Source organism: Phyllobates terribilis, unplaced genomic scaffold (assembly GCF_046119375.1).
Source record: "Phyllobates terribilis strain yellow unplaced genomic scaffold, ASM4611937v1 Scaffold_3__8_contigs__length_932513732, whole genome shotgun sequence".
In the NCBI taxonomy this organism is placed as follows: Eukaryota; Metazoa; Chordata; class Amphibia; order Anura; family Dendrobatidae; genus Phyllobates; species Phyllobates terribilis.
In genome coordinates, this window is record NW_027362763.1 from 69187073 (window position 1) to 69212549 (window position 25477).

General features: G+C 43.6%; 1 protein-coding gene and 1 long non-coding RNA gene across 3 annotated transcripts in view; one reads left to right on the top strand and one right to left on the bottom strand.

The window, feature by feature from the left end:
• The window catches only part of LOC141258828 (cytochrome P450 2B11-like), an 83452-nt gene that overhangs the window by 56627 nt on the left and 1348 nt on the right, over positions 1–25477 (bottom strand). The window contains exons 3-4 of the mRNA XM_073673994.1: positions 24725–24874; positions 12031–12185 (exon numbers count right to left, since the gene is read on the bottom strand). Coding sequence (XP_073530095.1) covers positions 12031–12185; positions 24725–24874 — 305 coding nt within the window. The remainder of the gene's footprint in view (positions 1–12030; positions 12186–24724; positions 24875–25477) is intronic.
• The window catches only part of LOC141258830 (uncharacterized), a 153384-nt gene that overhangs the window by 40062 nt on the left and 87845 nt on the right, over positions 1–25477 (top strand). The gene's annotated exons all lie outside the window — the stretch shown is intronic.

Genomic DNA, 25477 nt, shown 5'->3' on the forward strand with positions numbered 1-25477 from the left:
AAACCATACTTACCACCACGCCCATTCCAGCTGAAGCCAACGATCTCCTGCAATAAAAGTAAAATAATAAAGCAACCTCATCCTTACCTTTCCATGGTTCCCACGACAGCTTCAGCTCTGCTACATCGAGATGACAGGCTGGACCGCAGCAGAACGCTGCGGTCCAGCCTGTCATCTCGATGTAGCAGAGCTGAAGCTGTCGTGGGAACCATGGAAAGGTAAGGATGAGGTTGCTTTATTATTTTACTTTTATTGCAGGAGATCGTTGGCTTCAGCTGGAATTGGCGTGGTGGTAAGTATGGTTTAATTTAGAACAATAAAGGAATGTGTCTTCATTTCAATTAAAGGACTTTATTCTGGGTGTTTGTGTTTTCTTTTAACTTTGACTATGGGGTTAGTAATGGGGGTGTCTTATAGACGCCTCTCCATTACTAACCTGGGCTTGATGTCAGCTGGCATTATAAGCTGACATCAACCCCAGCCCTATTACCCCACTGCCACCGCTACAGGGCAGTGGGAAGAGCGAGGCTAAGTGCCAGATTTGGCGCATCCTACGGATGCGCCATTTCTGGGAAAGCTGACGGCTGGTGTTTCTAGCCTGGGAGGGGGCCAATATTCATGGCACCCTTCCTGGGCTATTAATATCAGCCCCCAGCTGTCTGCTTAGCCTTTGCTAGCTATTTAAATAGGGGGACCCCACGTCATATTTTTGGGGGGTCCCCCATTTTAATAGCTAGTAAAGGCTAGGTATTCAGCTGGGGGCTGATATTAGTAGCCTGGGAAGCTCCGTGGGTATTACCCCCTTCCCAGGCTTCAAACATCTGCCCCAGCCGTCTGCTTAACCTCCGCTAGAGACTAAAATTACGGGGAACCCCACGCCAATTTTTTTTTTAATAAATCCTTTATTTTAACACTAAATGACAAGTACAGTGATCAACACTATCACTGTACTTCTTATATATGTGACTGACATGTTTCTATCTATCTAATCTATGTGTGATTCTCTATTCCTTCCATTCTAACTTGTCGGGTACCGAGGCTGAATTGCCGGCCGGCTTTTTTAAAGAGACGGTGCATGAAAACACTATTATTTTTTTAAATAAATCCTTTACACTAAATGACAAGTACAGTAACCAACACTGTCACTGTACTTATTATATATGTGATTGGCATGTTTATATCTATCTATGTGTGATGCTCTATTCTTTCTGTTATAAATTGTCAGGTACCGTTGCTAAATTGCTGGCCGGCTTTTTTAAAGAGACGGTGCACGAAAACACTATTATTTTTTTTAATAAATCCTTTACACTAAATGACAAGTACAGTAAGCAACACTGTCACTGTGCTTCTTATATGTGTGACTGACATGTTTCTATCTATCTAATCTATGTGTGATGCTCTATTCCTTCTTGTCTAAATTGTCGGGTACCGGTGTATGCCGCTGCTGAATTGCCGGCCGGCTTTTTTAAAGAGAGCGTCTTCTGAGCAGTTTGTCAGCTTTTGGACACATTTGAAGGTGTTTTCTATGTGTTTCTATGTGTTTTTGTTTGCCTGCCATTGGTTTTAACGGTGTTCCACGGTGTTCTAAGGTGTTCGACGAACAGTTCGACGAACAGTTCCTCGAACATCCCGGTGTTCGACGAACCGAACCGAACCCGAACACTACGGGGGTGGCTCAACACTACTCCTCACCTTGGCACTCTCAACTCCCCTGATGGAGAAGCCAGGGCCCACTGGAGGAGTCTGGTTCTCTGGTGGGCTCGTCCAATGCTGCCCTAAAGCAGGCCGGGCTAAGAAAAGTGTGGGGGGAACTTCCAAGGAGAAATAGGGGCAGCTGGGGACCGAGCGTGGACACAAGGCCGCCGGGCGGCTGGGGACTGAGTATGGATACCTTGCTGCCAATGCAGCCATGAGGTAGTGGCCAGCTTCGACCTCCTCCAAACTAAAAGGCCCCACTTCGAGTGCAAGCTAGCAGTATGGTATTGCAGCCTTGGGGTGGGTGGGTGGCAGGTTGCACACTTACGCTTGCATTCCAAGAAAACAAAGCAGATGCTAACTTCTATCATCATCATCATGCTCCTCACCTTGGCACTCTCAACTCCTCTGATGGAGAAGTCAGGGCCCACTGGAGGAGTCTGGTTCTCTCGTGGGCTCGTCCAATGCTGCCCTATATCAGGCCGGGCTTAAAAAAGTGTGAGGGGAACTTCCAAGGAGAAATAGGGGCAGCTGGGGACCGTTTATGGACACCCGGCCACCCCCAGGCGGCTGGGGACCGTGTGAGGACACCCGGCTGCGGGGCGGATGGGGACCGAGCATGGACACCAGGTCGCACCCTGGCAGCTGGGGGCCAAGCATGGACACCCGGCCGCCAGGCGGCTGGGGACTGAGTATGGATACCTCGCTGCCAAAGCAGCCCTGAGTTAGTGGCCAGCTTCGACCTCCTCCAAACTAAAAGGCCCCATTTCAAGTGCAATCTAGCAGTATGGTATTGCAGCCTGGGGATGGGTGGGTGGCAGGTTGCACACTTACGCTTGCATTCCAAGAAAACAAAGCAGATGCTAACTTCTATCATCATCATCATGCTCCTCACCTTGGCACTCTAAACTCCCCTGATGGAGAAGCCATGGCCCACTGGAGGAGTCTGGTTCTCTGGTGGGCTCGTCCAATGCTGCCCTAAAGCAGGCCTGGCTAAGAAAAGTCTGGGGGGAACTTCCAAGGAGAAATAGGGGCGGCTGGGGACCGTTTATGGACACCCGACCGCCCCCAGGCTGCTGGGGACTGTGTGTGGACACCCGGCCACTGGGCGACTGGGGACCGAGTATGGACACCCGGCCGCCACCTGGTGGCTGGGGACCGGGCGTGGACAAATCCCTTCTCTGGGTTATCTTTATTGTAGGCAAACATTGCCTTAGTCTCTGGGAGAGATATAGGGTAAATGTTATGATCTGCTACAGAGACTAAGGAAAGACAGGAGATCTGTCCCTACAATAGAACTAAACTAGATCCCTACGATGTAACGGGGAACCTGATCCTGCGATCAGACCCGCTAAAGTCCTCGGCTAGTCTGTACGAAGACCTATAGATGTGAGGGAGGGATCCCTACAAGAACTAAGGACTGGGATAAGTTGGACACCTCCTAGCAGAAATAGTAGCAGTCAAAGACAAACACACAACAAAAAGCATAGAGGTCAGAAGACCTAGCAAAACTAACAGAGAATGGCAACAGAGCACCAAGGTAGCTCAAGAGTAGTAAATACAATGAAGTCCAGCAAGGCCAGGAGGGCGGAGCCAGATTAAATAGGCAAAAAATGGTCATGTGACCAGCAAACTAAAAAAAACCTAACAGGAGAGTTCTAACAGTACCCCCTCTTCTAAGAGGATCCTCCGGATCCCCTAGGCCCAGGCTTACCAGGAAACCTCCTGTGAAACGCTCTGACAAGTCTGGAAGCAGAAACATCATCCGCCCTCACCCATGAGTTATCCTCAGGTCCGAAACCCTTCCAAGCGACGAGATACTGCAAACTCCCTCTATACCGTCTAGAATTTAGGATGCGGGAAATTTCATATTCCCCGTACTCCACCACCGGAGGAACAGTGGCAGAGGCGTCACCATCCGACACATCAGCTTTTTTCAACAGAGAAACATGAAACACTGGGTTAATCTTCCAGGACGTAGGAACCTCCAACCTAACCGCAGACTGGTTAACTATCTGAAGCACCTTAAAGGGCCCTATGAACTTGGGACCCAATTTTTTAGAAGGAATCCTCAATCGTAGATTCTTAGAGGACAACCAAACCATGTCATCAACAGCAAACAAAACCTCTTGCCGTTTCCTATCAAAGTACCTCTTAGATTTTTTGTTAGCCTTCTGAAGATTACCACGCACATCCATCCAAACTCTCTCCAAATCACCGGAAAAACTCTCCTCCTCAGGCACAGCCGAAACCAATTTGGAGAATGACCCAAAAGATGGATGTCTCCCAGAACAACAAAAAAAAGGCGAACACCCAGCAAAAGAGGATGTATGGTTGTTAAGAGCAAATTCAGCAAGTGGCAGAAACTCAGACCACCCCTCTTGATTGTCTGCCACAAAACAACGCAAGAACTGCTCAACATCCTGGTTCTTCCTTTCTGTCTGGCCATTAGACTCAGGATGAAAACGACAAATGAACTCCCAACCTGTCACAAAAGGCACTCCAAAAATGAGCCACGAACTGAGGTCCCCTATCAGAAACAATGTCAGTAGGAACACCATGTAGTCTGACAATTTCCTTGACAAAGGCCTTAGCGAGTGTCTTAGCGCAAGGCAGTTTGATGAAGGGAACCAAGTGACACATCTTGCTAAAACGGTCCACAACCACCCAGATGACCGTGAAACCTTCAGAGGGGGGAAGGTCAGTAATAAAGTCCATAGCCAGATGTGTCCAAGGTGCACTAGGAACCTCCAGAGGGCAAAGCAACCCCGCAGCAGGAGCATGCGAAGACTTTGATCTTGCACACACAGTACATTGGCGCACCCACTTAATGACTTCCTTCTGCCATCCAGGCCACCAAAAACTGCGACCCACAAGTCTCTTGGTCTCAGAAATTCCTGGATGACCTGCCAACCGAGACTCATGACACTCAACAAACAAATCTCTCCTAAAGGTCCTAGGCACAAACAACCTCCCAGAGGGAGTGTTAGATGGGGCATTCTCCTGAGCTTTAAGAATCTCATCCTCCAAAACGGAGTCCAAAGCAGCAATCACAACACCTTCTTGTAAAATGGTCTCCTCTTCCTCCTCAACACCAACCATGGGAGAAAAGCTGCGAGACAAAGCATCCGCTTTAACATTCTTGGTACCCGGGATGTAAGTAACGGAAAAATTAAACCGCGAGAAAAAAAGTGCCCACCTAGCCTGACGGGCATTCAAGCGCTTGGCAGCATCAAGATAGATCAGATTTTTATGATCAGTGAAAACCTGAATGGGAAATTCAGCACCTTCCAAGAGGTGACGCCAGTGTTCAAATGCGAGTTTAATCGCCAGCAATTCCCGATTACCAATATCGTAATTAAGTTCAGTTTCAGAAAATTTTTTTGAAAAAAAGGCACAGGGATGTACTCCATCCTTGCTTTCCTGAGACAACACCGCACCGACCCCCACAGAAGAAGCATCAACCTCAACCAAAAACGGCTTAGTCACATCAGGCTGCATAAGGATGGGAGCAGAGGTGAACCTCTCCTTTAGAAACACAAAAGCTTCAATGGCCTCAGAAGTCCACTGAACCGCATTAGCACCTTTCCTGGTGAGATCGGTCAGCGGTTTGACAATAATAGAAAAATTTTTTATGAATTTTCTGTAATAATTGGCGAAACCCAAAAACCTCTGTATCGATTTCAAACCAATAGGCCTAGGCCATTCCTGCACAGCTTGAACTTTAACCGGGTCCATCTCAAAACCTTCACTGGAAATAATGTAGCCCAAAAAACTAATTCTCTGTACAGCGAACTCACATTTCTCCAGCTTAGCAAAAAGCGAATTGTCCATTAATAACTGTAATACCTCACGCACGCTCCGCCAATGAGACTCCAGATCAGGCGAATAAATCAGAATGTCATCCAAATACACAACCACATTTTTGCCGATTAAAGGTCTAAGGATGTCATTAATAAGATTCTGAAAAAATGCTGGAGCATTGGTGAGACCAAAAGGCATAACCAGGTTCTCAAAATGACCCACAGGAGTGTTAAAAGCAGTCTTCCATTCATCACCCTCCTTCATGCGCAACAAATTGTATGCCCCCCGGAGATCAATTTTAGTGAACCACTTGGCCCCCACTAACTGGTTAAATAAATCAGGAATCAATGGCAGTGGGTAAGGATTGCGTACAGTAATTTTATTAATCTCACGAAAGTCCAGACAAGGACGTAAACCGCCATCTTCTTTTTTTTACAAAAAAAAATCCAACAGCCACAGGAGACTTGGAAGGCCTAATGTGACCGGCGGCCAAGCTTGTCTGTATGTATTCCTCCAAAGCCTTTCTCTCAGGAATAGTAAGATTAAATAAACGACTTTTAGGAAGAGTCGCTCCAGGGACAAATTCAATGGTACAATCATAGTCTCTATGGGGAGGCAAAATTTGTGACTCCTCCTCAGAAAAAACTCTCCAAAAATCCTGAATAGGTACAGGTAATTCCCCTTTTTCCACAGCAGCAATGCGCCCGTTACAACACTTGTCATAACACTTAGGGCTCCAGGACTTAATTTCATTGGTAGACCAATCCAGTACAGGATTGTGCAATTTTAACCAGGGTAACCCCAATATTACCGGAGAAGGCAAATTATCCAATACCACCAAATCCAAATTCTCTTGATGAATACCATTAATAGTGAGGGGAAATTCACAGACCTTGTGAGTAACACTCTTCAAGGGAGAGCCATCAACAGAAACCACAGCAATAGGGGATGACAAAGTTTTAGGTTCTAATCTAAGTTTTTCCAAGAATCCCCCATCAATCACATTCAGAGTAGAACCACAATCCACAAATACCCGAAATTCAATTAATTCATCCTGAGCAGCAGTAGTGGCAGATAGGAATACTCCCTTAGAATTTAAACAGGCAATACGGGCATGACTGACCATTTTTTTTTCTTTCTTCATACGAAGCACACAGTTCTTAATAAAATGACCAGAATTTCCGCAATAGAAGCACAAGCCTTCAGAAAGCCTGCGGTCTTTTTCCTGAGAGCGGGGTGCCATCGCCCCAATCTCCATCGGCTCTCCATTGTCAGCACAGACCCTCTCAGGACTCGGAGCTGACATAGCAGAGGATTTGCTCTCATTAACCCTTGCACGCAGTCTCCTGTCCACCCGTATAGCTAATTGCATTGCCTCCTGCAAGTTTCCAGGTGTGGGATAAGCAATCAGTAAATCCTTAACCCTTTCACCTAGCCCTGCAAGAAACAAGCTTTTCAAAGCTGAATCGTTCCACCCCACCTGGGCAGACCACCGACGGAAGTGAGAACAATATTTTTCCACATTACCTGATCCCTGCCTCAAACGTCTTAATTCAGACTCAGCAGATGAGACATGATCAGGATCATTGTACAACAAACCCAAAGCAGAAAAAAAACTATCCACTGATCTAAAGCACGGATCACTAGGTTGGAGAGAGAAGGCCCATCCCTGAGGATCTTTGCGCAAAAGTGACATGAACCCTATGCGCTGTGATTCATCACCAGAGGATCCGGGTCTCAAACGAAAATACAATAAACAAGCATTTTTAAAAGAAAAAAAATCTTGTTGTTCGCCAAAAAATAGATCAGGCAGAAGTACCTTTGGGTCAACAAAATGTACTCCAGAACAGCTACTCACGTGTTGTTGGAGCTTGGCCACTTCCAGAGAGAGTCCCTGCAAGCGTTGAGCCAAATCTTGCACCGAGACCATGATGGAAAACTGGAGGTCTTTCCTTGGAGAAAATTTTATTTATTTTTTTTTTCTTTTAGGGCTGGACTTACTGTTATGATCTGCTACAGAGACTAAGGAAAGACAGGAGATCTGTCCCTACAATAGAACTAAACTAGATCCCTACGATGTAACGGGGAACCTGATCCTGCGATCAGACACGCTAAAGTCCTCGGCTAGTCTGTACGAAGACCTATAGATGTGAGGGAGGGATCCCTACAAGAACTAGGGACTGGGATAAGTTGGACACCTCCTAGCAGAAATGGTAGCAGTCAAAGACAAACACACAACAAAAAGCATAGAGGTCAGAAGACCTAGCAAAACTAACAGAGAACGGCAACAGAGCACCAAGCTAGCTCAAGAGTAGTAAATGCAATGAAGTCCAGCAAGGCCAGGAGGGCGGAGCCGGATTAAATAGGCAAAAAATGGTCATGTGACCAGCAAACTAAAAAAAACCTAACAGGAGAGTTCTAACAGTAAACTATTCTTCTGGGCAGCTCCATACCCAGAAAAAAGTGAATGGCACATTCATATGGCTGATGAGTCATTAGTGTCTCAGCCCCCTGATTGGAGAAGACATCTGTGAAGTTCTGATACAGTGCAGGCAAATTGGAGGCAGTAGATACAGAGCAGAGTTTCACAGGAGAAAGCTGGGATACAGTTTTGAGACAACTGCGAAAACAATATGGACCCCACTGGAAGATATGGTCAGTGAACCAGTCGATGACTTGAGCCACAGTCACAGAACTCCCAAAAGTACTTGTGCATCAGAGAGTGACAAAATTAAAAAATAAATGTCTTCAACCTGTAGTGCACCAATCGGAAGAGTTACCTTGTCTATCTGGAATTGGATATGACCCCCAGGAATTGCAGTCATTAGCAGAGGTTAACATTAGATGCATCTGCAGGGAAGCAAAAGGAATATTCAGATTTTTTTTGCCAAAGAAAAGTCCATGAAATTCTCTGCTTCTCCAGAGTCAATGAGTGCTTGTCCTGTGAACACAGAGGAAACAAAGGAAACAGACCTAGACATGAGTAATTTATTTAGTGGAGGACAGAATTACTCCCAGGGCAATACCTCCTTTTTCTCCTAGGGGCTGAAGTTTCCCTGCTTGGCCTTCATTTTGGAACAGTCTGTGTGAGAGTGATCCCATTTACCACAGTATACCACAATATAAACAGAGTCCTTGTGAAAGTTGATGGGATCTTTCAGCCTGTCTCTTCTGACGGAGTTGCATAGGTTCAAATGCGGCTAGTCTAGGGTGGGGATTTTGAAGATTCTCTTTGAGGAGAGACACTAGTATCAAAGTTTTTTTTTCCCTAGATAGTTCTTTAAAACACATGAAAACACATGTCCACGTGAGTAGCAAGGGAAATTAAATTGTCAAGTGAGGCAAATCTCTACTCGCTGTTATGCACACGCCCGTGCTGACTGGCGTGTGCGTGATTTAGTGATTCCACTGTGCCATGAACCGGAGAGTGCCTGGAAGGGCGTAACTAAGTATCTACCCGATCCGACCAAGGTTGCACGACGGCTAACGACGCCGTGCACCAGGGAGGAACCGGGCATAGGGACCAGGTGCTACTCCAGGCCAGACCCCGGATACGGCTGTTGACCCACACTGGGGAATACAGGAACAGGCAGGTTAGGCTGGTACACAGACAGGTGGGTATTGGCAGGCACGGCTCTCATGCAGACAGGTGGGCACTGACAGGCACGGCTGGAGTGCAGACAAGAGGATACTGGCGGGCATGGCTGGTATGCAGACAGGAGGGTACTGACAAGTACAGCTGGCGTGCAGACGGGGAGGTACTAGCAGGTTGGAGCACAGGCTGGATAGGATCCAGTACAGACTGGGATTCAGGAACAGAACCGCAGATGCGGTAGACAAGCAGAGCAGAGAGGAACCGCTGGAGCGGTGGGCAAGGCGGAGCAGAGAGGTACCGCCGGAGCGGTGAGCAAGCAGAGTAGGGAGAAACCGCCGGAGCGGTGAGCAAGGCAGAGCAGGCAGGAACCACCAGAGTGGTGAGCAAGGCAGAGCAGGCAGGAACCGCCAGAGCGATGAGCAAGGCAGAGCGGGCAGGAACCGCCGGAGCGGTGAGCAAGGCAGAGCAGGCAGGAACCGCCGGAGCGGTGAGCAAGGCAGAGCAGGAAGGAACCGCCGGAGCAGTGAGCAAGGCAGAGCAGGCAGGAACCGCCGAAGCGGTGAACAAGGCAGAGCAGGCAGGAACCGCCGGAGCGGTGAGCAACGCAGAGCAGGCAGGAACCGCCGGAGTGGTGAGCAAGGCAGAGAGGACAGGGCTCTGTTCACACTGAACAGACTGGAAGGGAAAAGCAGAACCAGATACACTCAAGGTACTTGCAATGAAGTAGCGAGTGGACTCTAAACTCACAAACGGAAGTACAGCGACAATGAGTAGGAGTTAGGTGCAGGTTCAGACTCTGCATAAAAAGGGAAGGTACGGACATAGAGAAAACCAGATAACAGGCTAGGAGAGTGTTCAGACAGGAACTGAGTGTTCAGACAGGAACTGACACTGCAGCGAGATACAGGAGCGAGTCTGGGTATGCGGCCCCCAGAATGGCGGACAAACAGGCTGGAAGACTCAGATAACAGGTCTGGGTATGCGGCCCCCAGAAGGCAGGACAAACAGGCTAGGAGCGTGTTCAGACAGGCCAGTGAATACAGCCTCCAGGAAGGCGGACAGGCAGGAAAAACAGAACAGGACCTGGCACATCAGAGGCAAGAAGCCCTCTGAGGATAAGAGTTGCTCAGGCATCAGCTCCAAGGTAGAGCTGGTTTAAATATCAAGTGACAGACAGCAAGAGGCTGGGGACACATTAGGGGTGTGCCCACAGCAGCTACAAGAAACAGGAAGTAACCGGGCCGCCGCCCTAAGCAGTCAGAACAGAGACAAGCAGACAGCATGAATAGAAGCCAGGCTAGCAGACTGGACTGGAGATCAAGTTTGCGATCTTGCATAGTGGGAGATGGTGCACTATGCAAGCCCGTCACCAGATATGTTACACTCGCAAGTTCATCTTTGATACGATTGGACAGGTCAGAGTAAAACACAGCCAGGACAGGGTCATTGTTCCAGGCCAATTTAGGAGGCAGGGTATGAAACTGGATATCATAACTCCCCCCTGAGTTAATCCCCTGTCTTAGGCCATGGCCCACTATCAGTATTTGGTCAGTATTTTTTCTCAGGAGTGGGAGCCAAGTATTTGGTCAGTATTTTTTCTCAGGAGTGGGAGCCAAGACCAGTTGAGGAACAATCAGAGAAAAAGTATAATGCACCAAAAGGTACAAGTGTACCAATTCTGCATTTATCATCAACTCTTGGTTTTGGCAGCCACTCATGAGAAAGAATACTGACCGAATACTGATAAAATACTGATAGTGGATCCGTGGCCATAGCCGTAGTATAGAATCAGCAGTTTAGTGAACACGACCTGGTTCATCAAACATTCGATGAAATGCAGTCAGAAAGGAAGGTAGAGAATGCTTCATATGGTTGTCTCACTTCCACAATGGCTCAGCCCACGGTAAAGCATCTCCAGGCAATAAAGAAAAATATATGCCAAAAGGCAAACGCTGAGGGCACAATTCAAAGTGTATAGTGCATTGATTCTCAAAACCCTGGTAGGATTTAGGATCTCCATTAAATTGTGCAGGCATAGACAAATGTGGAGCTGTTTCCCAACAGAATATTTTTGATTTGGGTGTGGCATGTGTTGAGGAGCTGGTGGAGACACTACTGGAGTCTGAGTCACTGCATCCATATGGGCTGTGAGATTTTCCACAGCCTGGACAAGTTCTGAGTCCATTTCCCATGGCAATAGTGTTGTTGTTGCTGCAACTTTGGGATCCATGGTCTTGGTATTCTGTTTCAGCTCACCTGATAAGATGGATCCTTCAAGCCCTAAGTCCAAGTGGGCACCTGGGCCGCGAGCGTCAGTGCAGCAGGAAAGTAAGGCACATGGGAGAAAAGGACTATAAGCACTGGAGGCCGCAGGTTGACCAGACACCGGAAAGAAGTTATGGAGCAGGTACTATAAGTACTGAAGGCTGCAGGCAAACAATACACTGGAGAGCAGTTATGGAGCAGGTACTAGATACACTGGACACTTCAGGCAGACAAGACACCATGAAACTAACAGTCTTAATACCCAGATACGGTTGTGTGTCTTGACAAGCCCTACATAGGCATTAGGCAGATGATCACATGGGAGCACACCAGGCCACTAGAAAAGCCTGATATAGAGCACAGCAGAGTCAAGCGGATCAGGGTGAAGCGAGAAGCGCACAGAACCGGCACAGGTGTGTAATAATAGGTTTGTTTCTTGTCTGTAACCATGAAAACACAATGTGCAGCAGATCTTCTGCATACAGGAATTTTCATATTTATAATTCACTATTTGCTGCTTAATTTTTAATTTTAGATGCATTATGACATTAAAAACAACAAAAGTGGACATACCCTTTAAAATAGTGATTGATTTTATGATAAAGCCCTAATTGTATTAAATTGAGTATAATATTTTACGAATCAAACATATAAGATGGACTTATCCGGACCAGGGGGCTCCCAAAGAGTCTTGTATTTTCATTAATTAGGTCCACAAGCTTCAGTATGGTGGGATCCTCATAGTCATATCTCTCATTGAGCAGTATGGACACAATTATATTGGCTACAGCAGAATTCACATTTCTAAGGTTATTGAAAGGTTTTCCTGAAAAACAGAAGATGAGCTATTGTGATAACATAAGATGAATACACAGAATAGTGATTCAAACTCAGCAGTTTGTTCGAATTTGGCTAAAAAATCTGATTCACGTAATGAATAAATATAGAAAAAAAACACTCACCAGTCCCACTGGGAAGCCTCAATACTGTCTGGTCTTATCACATTCTTTTGGTCCGGTCACCAGTGTGATCTTCACTGGGCCATCTTCGGTGTATTCCAACATCTGACATATTTGTCGTTTCATAAGCTGACTAAGGCATGACTTCATGAGATGTATGTCGTGTCATTATGTGTCATGGTATGGCTAAGATGGTGGGCACGAGAACATGGCAAAAATGCGAGAAGTTGGAATACTCTGAAGATGGCCTAGGGAAGACTTCACTGGTGACCAGACTGAAGAAACCAACCGTACTGGAGAGGGATTGGACGGCGGACCGAGTGATGATTTTTGTTTTCTATTCTCTTCCTGGCCGTTTTGAATTAAGTAAAATGGGATTGCTGGATTTGTGTCAATGATATAACAAAGCAAAAAGAATTCTGGCTTAGTCAAATATTTTTGTGAAATTCAAAGCAAATTCAATTAGCTTCAAAGCGAATCTTTACTGGAGAGTAGTTCACCAAATGCGTTGTTAGTGGGAGGGTCCCTTATACCTGAGCCACTCAAGGGATATTAAGTTGGTAAATTATTTTTTCCACCACTAGTGGTCGCTCATAGATGTTTAACTTGAGCTAAAGAATCCTCTATGTACTGGGCTCCTCCTAGTGGTGGCTTTCGGCATTTTATAATGCAACTTTGTGACTCCCTAACAGCCATTAAGAACTCTGAAACAGAAAAAAAAATTCCAGTATATAGAAATAAGATAAAGGCACATTTTTTGTGCCCTAAAATATCTCAGTGTGGTTATTGTTTTCCACCGCTTGATGTCATAATAGCTCAAACAATCCAGTTAAATCTTTTATTTCCAAGTTTGCTGTTTTAAGGATAAGATGTGGAATCAACTCCTTCTTTATAAGAAGGACTGTTGTCTGCTGTGCATTTCCAGGTGTTCTTTTACAGGAGATCACACGTACAGTATAATATAATAGTACACAACCTGTCCCTGGACAATGACTGTAATAGAAAATGCATCCACTTAAATATCCATACTCACAAAAATGACTTAGTCGAATTAGGAATAAAAGTTGTAATGCAAAGTTATCAGTGATTTCCAATACACAAAATATTCAGGACGCTGAGTGCATTTAGAGCAGCTCAGTCAAACCATAGTTCAGTGTAGCAGGAGCCGCTCTTTGCCACGCTGCTGATTGCAGGACACAGTGCAGGGCGATTGGATGATGCAGACCTTCTTCTCCAGCTTTTCTCATCAACGCTTCAATGCATGAACTGAATGCAGCAGGATCTGCTGGACAGAGGAGCCAGTGGTCTGACATATGAGCGTCCTCTACATTCAACGCCCTATAGGCTTGGGCAGCAGAAACTGTTTGGCACAAGAATCATTTTGCACAGGAACCACTACGCATGGACATATTTGTGGTTTACTACCTCCCTCATCATGCTCCACATTCCTGTACACCACTTCGATGAGGGTGCTGAATCACTAGAAGTCGATGTGCACTGACTCCCTTTAGTTCCCTGCGCACTTGGTACTGCCCAAATCACATGGTACATTCCTGTAAAGTTCTTTGATTTGGGCGCTTACTACGAATGTAGTAGGAACCACTCTCTTCTACACTGGTGAGTTGGTGGTACGGAATTACTCTGTCTCAACCGTTACCACACAGCTGGTGAGTGCAGGCCACAATGTCCTGTTAGGTGTGGGGCGTTGGCTGGATCTGAAATTGGGTCAGAATCAAAAGTGGATTCTGTGGTCTCCCATTCTGGTCCAGCCAGGGCAGATGCTGCTCAGCATCACCATCAGTCCCAACGTCTAGCTAGTGCACGAGATGTCTCTCGGGTCTTTGTTCCTAGTAGTGTTAAGCATAGGTTGTGGAGAGGAACAGGGCTGCTACAGCCTAAGTCCAGTGTGCACTGCACTGAGCATGCCCGTGACATGGCGGACCGTGATTGGTGGTTTGGTGTCAGCTGATCCGGTGACCCGGTACCGCCTGATTGGCCGCGGGTGAAGTCATCAGTAGTGCGACCAATAATGCGACTGTGGGCAGGGCTAATTCTTTAAATAGCCTGACCACAAGCATGGTGGTGTGCTCTGATCATTCTGTTTAGGTTGTGTTCTTGTGTGGACGCTTGCCTGTTTGGGCTCCACGTGCTCCTAGCTGCTCTCTCTGTGACCTGCCGATGCCAGAGTTCGCTCAGCTGATTAGCACAGGTCGCTCAGGCAGGCTTAGATGTGCTTAGTCAGGTAGTTCCCGTTTGGCAGTCTGGCTCCGGCAAGGGGGTTGCTATACACCCCGAGAAGACTGCGGGTTCTGTATCCCTGGCACCGCCTGCTAGCCATTTGGAGAGTTACTCCGCACGCTGATCACACACTGGCTGGGAGCATGTACACTCCGGCGTGAGTCACAAACTTCCTAGCGCCTGCTGCGTAGTCTCTGTGCAGTCAACAGAGCTACGGCTACATTATTTGTCGCACATCTCTCGTGCAGTTAGCAGAGATATTGCGAATCCTTTCCTGTCCCGGTGCTTAGTACCACTAGGGGGAATTATACATTAGTTAGTTGTTTTACATTCTTTCCATGTGGGTGTTCGGCCGCAGCCTTCTAGGCTGCATCGCGGACCCAGGGTTCCATTTTAATAATTTGTTGCAACAATCCCCTTAACATATCCTCTACAGTATTATCAATTAGATGTAAAGTCCCCCTCTTTTGGACCACATATACAGTTGAAACCAGAAGTTTACATACACTATATAAAAAGACACATATGCATGCTTTTCTCAATATCTGACTTGAAATTAGAATAAACCTTTCCTGTTTTAGGTCAATTTGGATTACCACAATTTTTTATATTTGCCAAATGCCAGAATAATGAGAGAGAGAGAGAATGTTTTAAGGCATTTTTATTACTTACTGCAAAGTCAAAAGTTTACAAATATTTCATTAGCATTTGGTACCATTGCGCTTAAACAAAATGACTTGGGTCAAACGTTTGGGATATCCTTCCACAAGCTTCTCACAATGGTTGGTCGGAATTTGGGCCCATTCCTCCTGACAAAACTGGTGTAACTGATCCAGGTTTGTAGGTCACCTTGCTTTCACATGCTTTTTCAGCTTTACCCATAAATTTTCAATAGGATTGAGATCATGGCTTTGTGATGGCCACTCCAAAACATTGACTTTGTTATCCTTAAGCCACTTTGTTACCATTTTGGCAGTATGCTTCGGGTCATTGTCCATTTGGAAGACCTATTTCCACCCAACTTTAACCCCTTTACCCCCAAGGGTGGTTTGCACGTTAATGACCAGGCCAATTTTTACAATTCTGACAACTGTCACTTTATGAGGTAATAACTCTGGAATGCTTCAACGGATCCCAATGATTCTGAGAATGTTTTTTCGTGACATATTGTAGTTCATGACAGTAGTAAAATTTCTTCGATCTGACTAGCATTTATTTGTGAAAAAGTCAGAAATTTGGAGAAAATTTAGAAAATTTCACAATTTTCAAACTTTGAATTTTCATGCCCTTAAATCAGAGAGATATGTCACACAAAATAGTTAATAAATAACATTTCCCACATGTCTACTTTACATCAGCACAATTTTGGAACCCAATTTTTTTTGGCAAGGGTTAAAAGTTGACCAACGATTTCTCATTTTTCCAACAAAATTTACAAAACCATTTTTTTAGGGACCACATCACATTTGAAGTGACTTTGAGGGGCCTTTATGACAGAAAATACCCAAAAGTGACACCATTCTAAAAACTGCACCCCTTACTATGCTCAAAACCACATTCAAGAAGTTTATTAACCCTTCAGGTGCTTCACAGGAATTTTTGGAAAGTGGAAGAAAAAAATCAACAATAAACTTTTTTTCACAAAAATGTTATTTAGACCCCAATTTTTTTATTTTTGCAAGGGTAACAAGAAAAAATTGACCCAAAAATTGTGTAATTTCTCCTGAGCACGCCAATATCCCATATGTGGGGGCAAACCACTGTTTGTTCGCACGGCAGGGTTCTGAAGGGAAGGAGCGCCAAATTTTCATTTTGAATGTAAAATTTGCTTGAATAATTAGCGGATACCATGTCACGTTTGGAGAGCCCCTGATGCGTCTAAATAGTGGAAACCCCCCACAAGTGACCCCATTTTGTAAACTAGAACCCTCAAGGATTTTATCAAGGGGTATAGTAAACAATTTGAACCCAGAGGTACGACACAGAAATTGATAACATTAGGTGATCATATTCAATAAACTGTCATTAGTCTTGGGCGCAAGTGCTCACTATTTGAGTTTGCATTGGGTACTCAAGAATGCACCAGGTATCGCGGGTGCTTGAGTGACATGTTCGTGTCCCCTCCCCGCATGTTTTACGGTTGTTAGTCACCCAAAAAAACCATGCAGGGATCACTCGTGCATGGCAGGCAATCCCCGCCAGTTTTTTTGGCCGCGAAGCATATGGGGCGGAGACTCAAGCATTTCAATCGAGCACCCCCATACTCGGTGCATATTCAAGCACCCAATGCAAACTCAAGTAGCGAACACTTGAACTAGTCACCATATCGGCACTTTTTTTCTTTACTTTTGAAAAAATCCCAACCCCAAAACAACCCTAACCCTAGTACAACCAACCCTAACCCTAACCCTACAACAACCCTAACTCTAACCCTAGCACAACCCTAACCATAACCCTAGCACAACTTTAACCCTAACCCTAGAACAACCCTAACCCTAGCACAATCCTTAACATGGCACAACCCTAACCCTAACCCATCCATAACCCTAGCACAACCCTAACCTTAGCACAACCCTTAACATGGCACAACCCTAACCGTAACCCATCCCTAACCCTAGCACAACCCTAACTCTAGCACATCCCTAACTCTATCCCAATCCTAACCCTAGCACAACCCTAACTCTAGACCAACCCTAACACAATCCTAACCCTAGCGCAATCCTAACCCTAGAGTTTATTTTGTACGCCTTTCCTCATGCCGTATAAGTGATTAGACGACTATATTCTTTGGGTTGGTGCGATTACAGCGATACCAGATTTTTTATTACTGACAGCTGTCACACACTAAAAGACTCATTTTTTTTGCTAATACTAGTTTTTGCATAGCCATATTTTGAGAACTATAATTTTTCCACATTTCAGCCAACAGAGTAATGTGATGGCTTGTTTTTTGCGGGACGAGTTGCCGTTTTTAATAGTACCATTTTCAAGCACGTGGCATTTTTTTATTGCTTTTTGGGAGACAGAATAAACCAAAACCAACAATTCAGGAATAGTTGTTTTTTTTGTTTTGTTTTTTAATGCCATTCCGCATGTAGTAAAATTGATAAGGTAGCTTTATTATTCAGGTCAGTACGTTTACAGCGGTATCACATTTATATATTTTTTTATGTTTTGGCGCTTTTACACAATAAAAACTATTTTAGAGAAAAAAGAATATTTTTTGCATCGCTTTATTCTGAGTGCTAGAACTTTTTTATTTTTCAGCTGATGGCGCTGTATAGCAGCTTGTTTTTTACGGGACAAGATGACGTTTTCAGCGGTACCATTTTTATTGCATTCATCTTTTTGAACGCGTTTTTTCCATTTTTTGTTTGGCAGTATGATGATAAAGGATCGTTTTTTGCTTTGTTTTTTTTTTTTTTACCATGTTCACTAAACGGGCTAACTAGTGGGACAGTTTTATAGGTCAGGTCGTTCCGGATGTGGTGATACCAAATATATGTCCTTTTATTGTTTTTTTTTTTCATAATAATATTTATTGATGGGTACAATATATTTTAATTTTTGGGGAATATTTTTTTTATTTTTATTTTTATATTTTTACAATTTTTTTTTTTTCACTTTCTGATTCTTTTTTAACTTTTACACGTTTTCACACTATTGGACTTTCACTTTTTGCAGGCTGATCGCCTATATAGCATGTGGATGCAGCACCATCCCTGTGCTATACAGCCTGTCAGCGCTGCACAGGCAGAAGATACTGTGATCGTGCACTGCGCATGAATAAAGTATCTTCCTGCTGTCTGGTGACCCGGATGTCGTCATGATGACCTCCGGGTCACATAACAACCAGACAGACAGCGCGGGACCCCAGTGAGGAGGTAAGTAACGGCGCTTACCTCATCTTGTCATCGATCGCAGCATTTTGTGGGTTAATGTGCTGGGAGCGGTGCGGGACCGCTCCCAGCACATAGCACCGGATGTCAGCTGTGACAATCAGCTGACACACGGTGGTGATTCTGCCTGCACAGCCTGTGCGGAATGAGTACTAATACATATCTGGTCTCCAAAAATTAAGGCCTTTGTTCCTGTGTGCATTTGCAAACATTAATATGGTTTTTTATGTTTCTTTTGAAGTAATGGCTTGTTCTTGGCAGAGTGGCCAAGTTTCAATCCATGTTGATACAGTACTCTTTTCACTGTGGATATTGACACAATCTTGTCAGCTTCCGCCATCATCTCATCTTCACAAGGTCTTTTGCTTTTGTCCTTGGGTTGATATGCACATGTCAGACCAAAGCATGTTCATCTCCGTCCTGAGCGGTATGATGGCTGGACATTCCCCTTTTGTTTGTACTTGCATATAATTGTTTGTACACATTAACGAGGCACATTCAGGTATCTTGAAATTGTACCCAAGGATGAGCCAGACATGTACAAAAATCTCTTCCTGATATCTTTGCTGATTTCTTTAAACTTTCCCATGATGCTAAACAAAGAAGCAGTGTGTTTCAGGTGTGCATTAAAATACATCCACAGGTGTGTCTCTATTTAACTCAGATGTTGCCAAAAACCTATCAGAAGCTTACAAACACATGAAATCATCACATGGGCAGTCCAGAATTGTTTAAATGAATAGTAATCTTAGTGTATATAAACTTTTGACTTTCCAGTAAGTAATAAAAATGCCTTAAAACATTCTCTCTCTCTCATTATTCTGGCATTTGGCAAATATTAAAATTATGGCAATACTAATTGGCCTAAAAGTTTATTCTGATTTCATGTCAGATATTGAGAAATCATACATATTTGTCTTTTTATATAGTGTAAGTAAACTTCTGGTTTCAACTGTACAAATGTCAAAATGTGTCATGTGTTCATCCAACCTCATGGTGGCTGTATTTACGTTGTATGTACGGTTACAAATTGACACAGGACTCACTAGGCATACTGTTGCACGCACGCTGCTAGGTTCAGACCGGGCGAGACGGGTTTCACGAATTATTTGGAATCATGGGGGAACCCTAATTTAGGGCGACCATAGGCTGTAGCCTCTCTCAGGCACACAATAGATTCAATTGCTGACCAGACACATCTTGACAAGAGTCTTTTTCAAGTTTAAGAGTGGAATTTAATCTGAAACATGGCCAGTGCAATTCAGGGATATTACAGCAACAATGTTCATTACAGTACAGTCTAAGTTTCTTGAGCAACCAGCTCCAGTAACAATACAGTAGTTTCTTCACAAGGCACAGTATTACAGTCTCTTCAGTAGCATGATTCAACAGAGATTAGATCTCTTATCAGCACACTTCTATGCATACACAACCACAGGCTTTTCCTTCACAGGGACACAATAGTACACAGCATTCTTTATCCTGCATGGAGATGGAGGGGGAGAGGGTTTGATGAGGGAGATGATCCCTGTGACACAATTCCTTCCAGTCCTTATCTTCCTGCCCGATAAAATTCTGCACTGTTAGTTCAGGGAGTTTTTCTGACCTGTGTATAGTTTCTCTCCTGATCTGAATCCTGTTCAGTTACCTTCTGTCAGATACACACCACCTTTCTCTTTGGCTTCAGCCAGACTATCTTAACCCCTCTAGTTGCTGGATGCTTCTGAAGCACAACACTTCCTGGCCCCTGTGCTTGTGTTATTTGTAACAGAAGCCGGATGCTTTTGAAGCAACAGCACTACTTCAGCATGTCACAATACTGTATATATACAGTACAGACCAAAAGTTTGGACACACCTTCTCATTTAAAGATTTTTCAGTCTTTTCATGACTTTGAAAATTGTACATTCACACTGAATGCATCAAAACTATGAATTAACACATGTGGAATTATATACTTAACAAAAAAGTGTGAAGCAACTGAAAATATGTCTTATATTCTAGGTTCTTCAAAGTAGCCACCTTTTGCTTTAATGACTGCTTTGCATACTCTTGGCATTCTCTTGATTAGCTTCAAGAGGTAGTCACCAGAAATGGTCTTCCAAGAATCTTGAAGGAGTTCCCAGAGATGCTTAGCACTTGTTGGCCCTTTTGCCTTCACTCTGCGGTCCAGCTGAACCCAAACCATCTTGATTAGGTTCAGGTCTGGTGACTGTGGAGGCCAGGTCATCTGGCGTAGCACCCCATCACTCTCCTTCTTGGTCAAATAGCCCTTAAACAGCCTGGAGGTGTGTTTGGGGTCATTGTCCTGTTGAAAAATAAATGACAGTCCAATTAAACGCAAACCGGATGGAATAGCATGCCGCTCCAAGATGCTGTGATAGCCATGCTGGTTCAGTATGCCTTCAAATTTGAGTAAATCCCCAAAAGTGTCACCAGCAAAGCACCCCCACACCATCACACCTCCTCCTCCATGCTTCACGGTAGGAACCAGGCATGTAGAGTCCATCCGTTCACTTTTTCTGCGTCGCACAAAGACACAGTGGTTGGAACCAAAGATCTCAAATTTGGACTTATCAGACAAAAGCACAGATTTCCACTGGACTAATGTCCATTCCTTGTGTTCTTTAGCCCAAACAAGTCTCTTCTGCTTGTTGCCTGTCCTTAGCAGTGGTTTCCTAGCAGCAATTTTACCATGAAGGCCTGCTGCACAAAGTCTCCTCTTAACAGTTGTTGTAGAGATGTGTCTGCTGCTAGAACTCTGTGTGGCATTGACCTGGTCTCTAATCTGAGCTACTGTTAACCTGCGATTTCTGAGGCTGGTGACTCGGATAAACTTATCCTCAGAAGCAGAGGTGACTCTTGGTCTTCCTTTCCTGGGGTGGTCCTTATGTGAGCCAGTTTCTTTGTAGCGCTTGATGGTTTTTGCAACTGCACTTTGGGACACATTCAAAGTTTGCCCAATTTTTCGGACTGACTGACCTTCATTTCTTTAAGTAATGATGGCCACTCGTTTTTCTTTACTTAGCTGCTTTTTTCTTGCCATAATACAAATTCTAACAGTCTATTCAGTAGGACTATCAGCTGTGTATCCACCTGACTTCTGCACAACACAACTGATGGTCCCAACTCCATTTATAAGGCAAGAAATCACACTCATTAAACCTGACAATGCACACCTGTGAAGTGAAAACCATTTCCGGTGACTACCTCTTGAAGCTCATCAAGAGAATGCCAAGGGTGTGCAAAGCAGTCATCAAAGCAAAAGGTGGCTACTTTGAAGAACCTAGAATATAAGACATATTTTCAGTTGTTTCACACTTTTTTGTTAAGTATATAATTCCACATGTGTTAATTCATAGTTTTGATGCCTTCAGTGTGAATGTACAATTTTCATAGTCATGAAAATACAGAAAAAACTTTAAATGAGAAGGTGTGTCCAAACTTTTGGTCTGTACTGTATATATATACATATATATATATATATTTACATATATATATATATATATATATATGTATAACTATTGTGACAGAGTCACTGGTGATATATATGTAATTTATGTATATATTAGATATTATACAGGTTGTATTAATGGCTTAATGTTACTTACAGTTCCTTTAAATCTGTGTACACTTTAGGTTCAGTGTTTTGCAACTGAAATGCATGATTTATTGGTTACATGTGGTGCACTAAGCCATGGCCATAGCTCATGGTTCTAGTGAGATTTGACATGAGGCTTTTTAAACCTTTCTTTTGGGGGCAAATTTTGACATTTATGCTTTTGTCTTCTTACTCCCCTTTTCCAAGAGCCATTACTTTTTATTTTTACATTGATATAGCCATGTGAGGGCTTTATTTTTGCCTGCCAAGATGTAGTTTTGAATGGCACCATGCATTTTAAAATGCACTTAAAAAAAAACAGAAAAAAAATTGGTGTGGTAAAATGGTGAAAAGAAAACAATTACGTCATTGTTTTTTCTTTTTTGTTCACTTTTTTTGTGTTTGAAGAGTAAGGGAAATTAAAATGATACATAGTTTTCTAATTATTTTAAAAATATAAATCTGAAAATTGTGATGTGCATTAGTATTCAGCTCGCCTATGGTCTGGTGCCCTGAAATTAAATTCTGAGTGACCCATTGCCTCCAGAAGTCACATAATTAGCAAATTGAGTGCAAATGTGTGTAGTATATTCTCGGCATAACTACAGCTGTTCTGTGAATACCTCAGAGGTTTGTCAGAAAATATTAGGAATCAAACAGCATCATGAAAACCAAGGAACACACCATACAGGTCATGGATAAAGTTTTGAAGAAAAGTAAAGCAGGGTTAGATTATAAAAAAAATATCCCAAGCTCTGAACATCTTACAGATCACTGTTCAATCCATCATCCAAAAATGGAAACAGTATGGCATAACTACAAATTTACCAAGACATCACCGGCCACCTAAACTGATATCCCAAGCAAAGGAGCTCTATTTACAAAAACAGCCATGAGGCCCATGGTCACTTTGGAGGAGCTGCAGAGATCCACAGTTTAGGTGGGAGAATCTGTCTACAGGACAACTATTAGTTATATACTCCAAACATCTGGCTTTTATGGAACAGTGCCAAGAAGAAAGTCATTTTTAAAAGTAAGCCATAAGAAGTCCCATTTGCAATTTGCAAAAAGCTATGTAGGGAACACAGCTAGCATCTAGAAGAAGGGGCTCTGGTTAAATGCAACTAAAGTAGAACTTTGTGGATTAAATGCAAAACGCTATATATGGTGGAAAATCAGTACTGCACATCACCCTATAAACAACATCCCCACTATTAAACATGGTGATGGCAGCATCATTATGCCTTCAAAAGGAACAAGGAAGCTGGTCAGAGTTGATGCGAAGATGGAAGGAGGGAAATCAGGGAAATCCTTGAGGAAAACCAGTTAGAGGCTGCAAGAGATTTGAGGCTGGGGCGTAGGTTCTCCTTCCAGAAGTACAATGACCCTAAACATACTGCCAGAGCTACAACAAATGGTATAGATCAAAGCTTGTTTGTGTGTGTGAATGACCAAGTCACAGTTCAGACTTAAATCCCATTGAGAATCTGTGGCACGTCTTTAAAATTGCTGTTCACAGACACTCACCACCAAAGCTCCCAGAGCGAGATTGAGTGTGCAAAGAACAAGGGGCAAAAATGTCACCTCTAGAAGTGCAAAGCCGGTAGAGGCAGACCCCAAAAGACTTGCAGCAGTAACTGAAGCAAAAGGTGGTCCTACAAGGTATTGATAATATTGTTAATAACTTCAACAAGTTTAATCATTTGTACTATATGCTAAAATCCATCAGTATTGCAATATATAGTGAAATCAACACTCTCCGATGAGTACAAACGGGACCTTCTTCATAACCCAGCTGCCGTGGGAACTCATTGTCACCCCATAATTGTATTATGAGCAGTGCGATGTGAAAGAAGAGGGATCATATCACTTAAATGCGGCTGTCAGAGATTGAGAGTTGCATATAGCTGATTAAACTGCAGAGAAAAGAGCCAGCTCCAGTTTCTGCTATTAGAAACAGGTGTTGACTGTATAACACAACCAGCTCCATATGAATGTTAAGAAAGTGTTATTGGGTAGGGGCCAAAATGATTTGTCTTGGCCTAAAAGAACAAAATCAAATAAAAGCAATGTCTTCGGTTATGTTCATGTGGAGTTTTTTTGCTGAATTTTCAAAGCAGAAACTCTCCAGACTAAAACTCATGATTTTTAAACTTCTTGTGTTTTTTGGAGAGTTACTGTTCTGAAAACTCAGCCAAAAAACTGTAAATATACCCTGACAGGCATGAACCTTGGGACACATAATGTTTTGGGGTCAGCCTACCTGCCTCTGTTAGTTGGGCTGACATACTGGTTGATGACCTTAGGTTGCTGGTGGAGAGTCTGGGGTGGATCTTAATGAAATTAGCACAATCTTGTGATCACAATATTATGTATAATTCTATATTTACAATAGTACAGTTGCTAATCATAAACTGATTACAAGGTATTCTTATTGTAATCAGACTGCACCCTCACAGGAGAAATGCAGCATTACATAGTTGGTATTGAAATCAATGGACTGCTCCTCCAAAGTCAAATATGCTCTCTGTCACTGCTCATATAGATGAAAAATTAGGTTCCTGAATGTTGGACCCCCTCTTATACATCAAATTTTCCTAATAAGGTACTTGAAAATGAGTTCTCTATACCAGACGCCGCTTTAAAATAATGATGAATATCGGCTTACCCTTATATGTCCTAAACTTCTGTACCAGAGACTCGGCCTCTTCAGTAATCCTGTTCTCTATGGTCTTCTTCCCCATTCCAAAATCTCGTAACGTGGACAGAGTGAATCTTCTCATCACTTTCCAGTTCTCTCCATTAGAAAAGGCAATGCCTGAACATAAACAAGTGAGACATTACTGTGACATATGATAAGACAACCAGTATCGACACCTCACCAGCACTAACAAGGATCATCTCTAGAGAGGAGTGAACATCCCAAAATTTGTTTTAGGCAGGTCTGCACATTATTTTCTATCCAAATAAAATCCTTCCAAGTTCAAAAATGCCAAGCTGGAAGTAACCCTAAATCCCAAAGCATTATAAATGGAGGAGAAGGAAGGGTTTAAACATATAACATAAAAGCCTATTGCTCAGGGAACAATCAAATATTAACTAAGAAATCCCCTTAAAATCTATGTTTACTTGCTATGCATTAGAGAAAAAAAACCAAATAAACATAAACAACACAAATAGCCAAATGGGGGAATGACCCCATACAAACATAAAGTGGCACAGTGCATAAATCAGACGATCCCTTCAACATATATAGGTCGATCACCAGAGAGCTAAATGTCCCTCTATAATAAGCCTTAGTGAATACCTGCCTAACCGCGAAGGTTGGCACCCTACAAAAATAACAACAGTGGCGCCCCTCGCTCCTTGACGACTGCTCCTAGTAAACTCTAGGATGCGCTATAATGAATGAATTATTGTG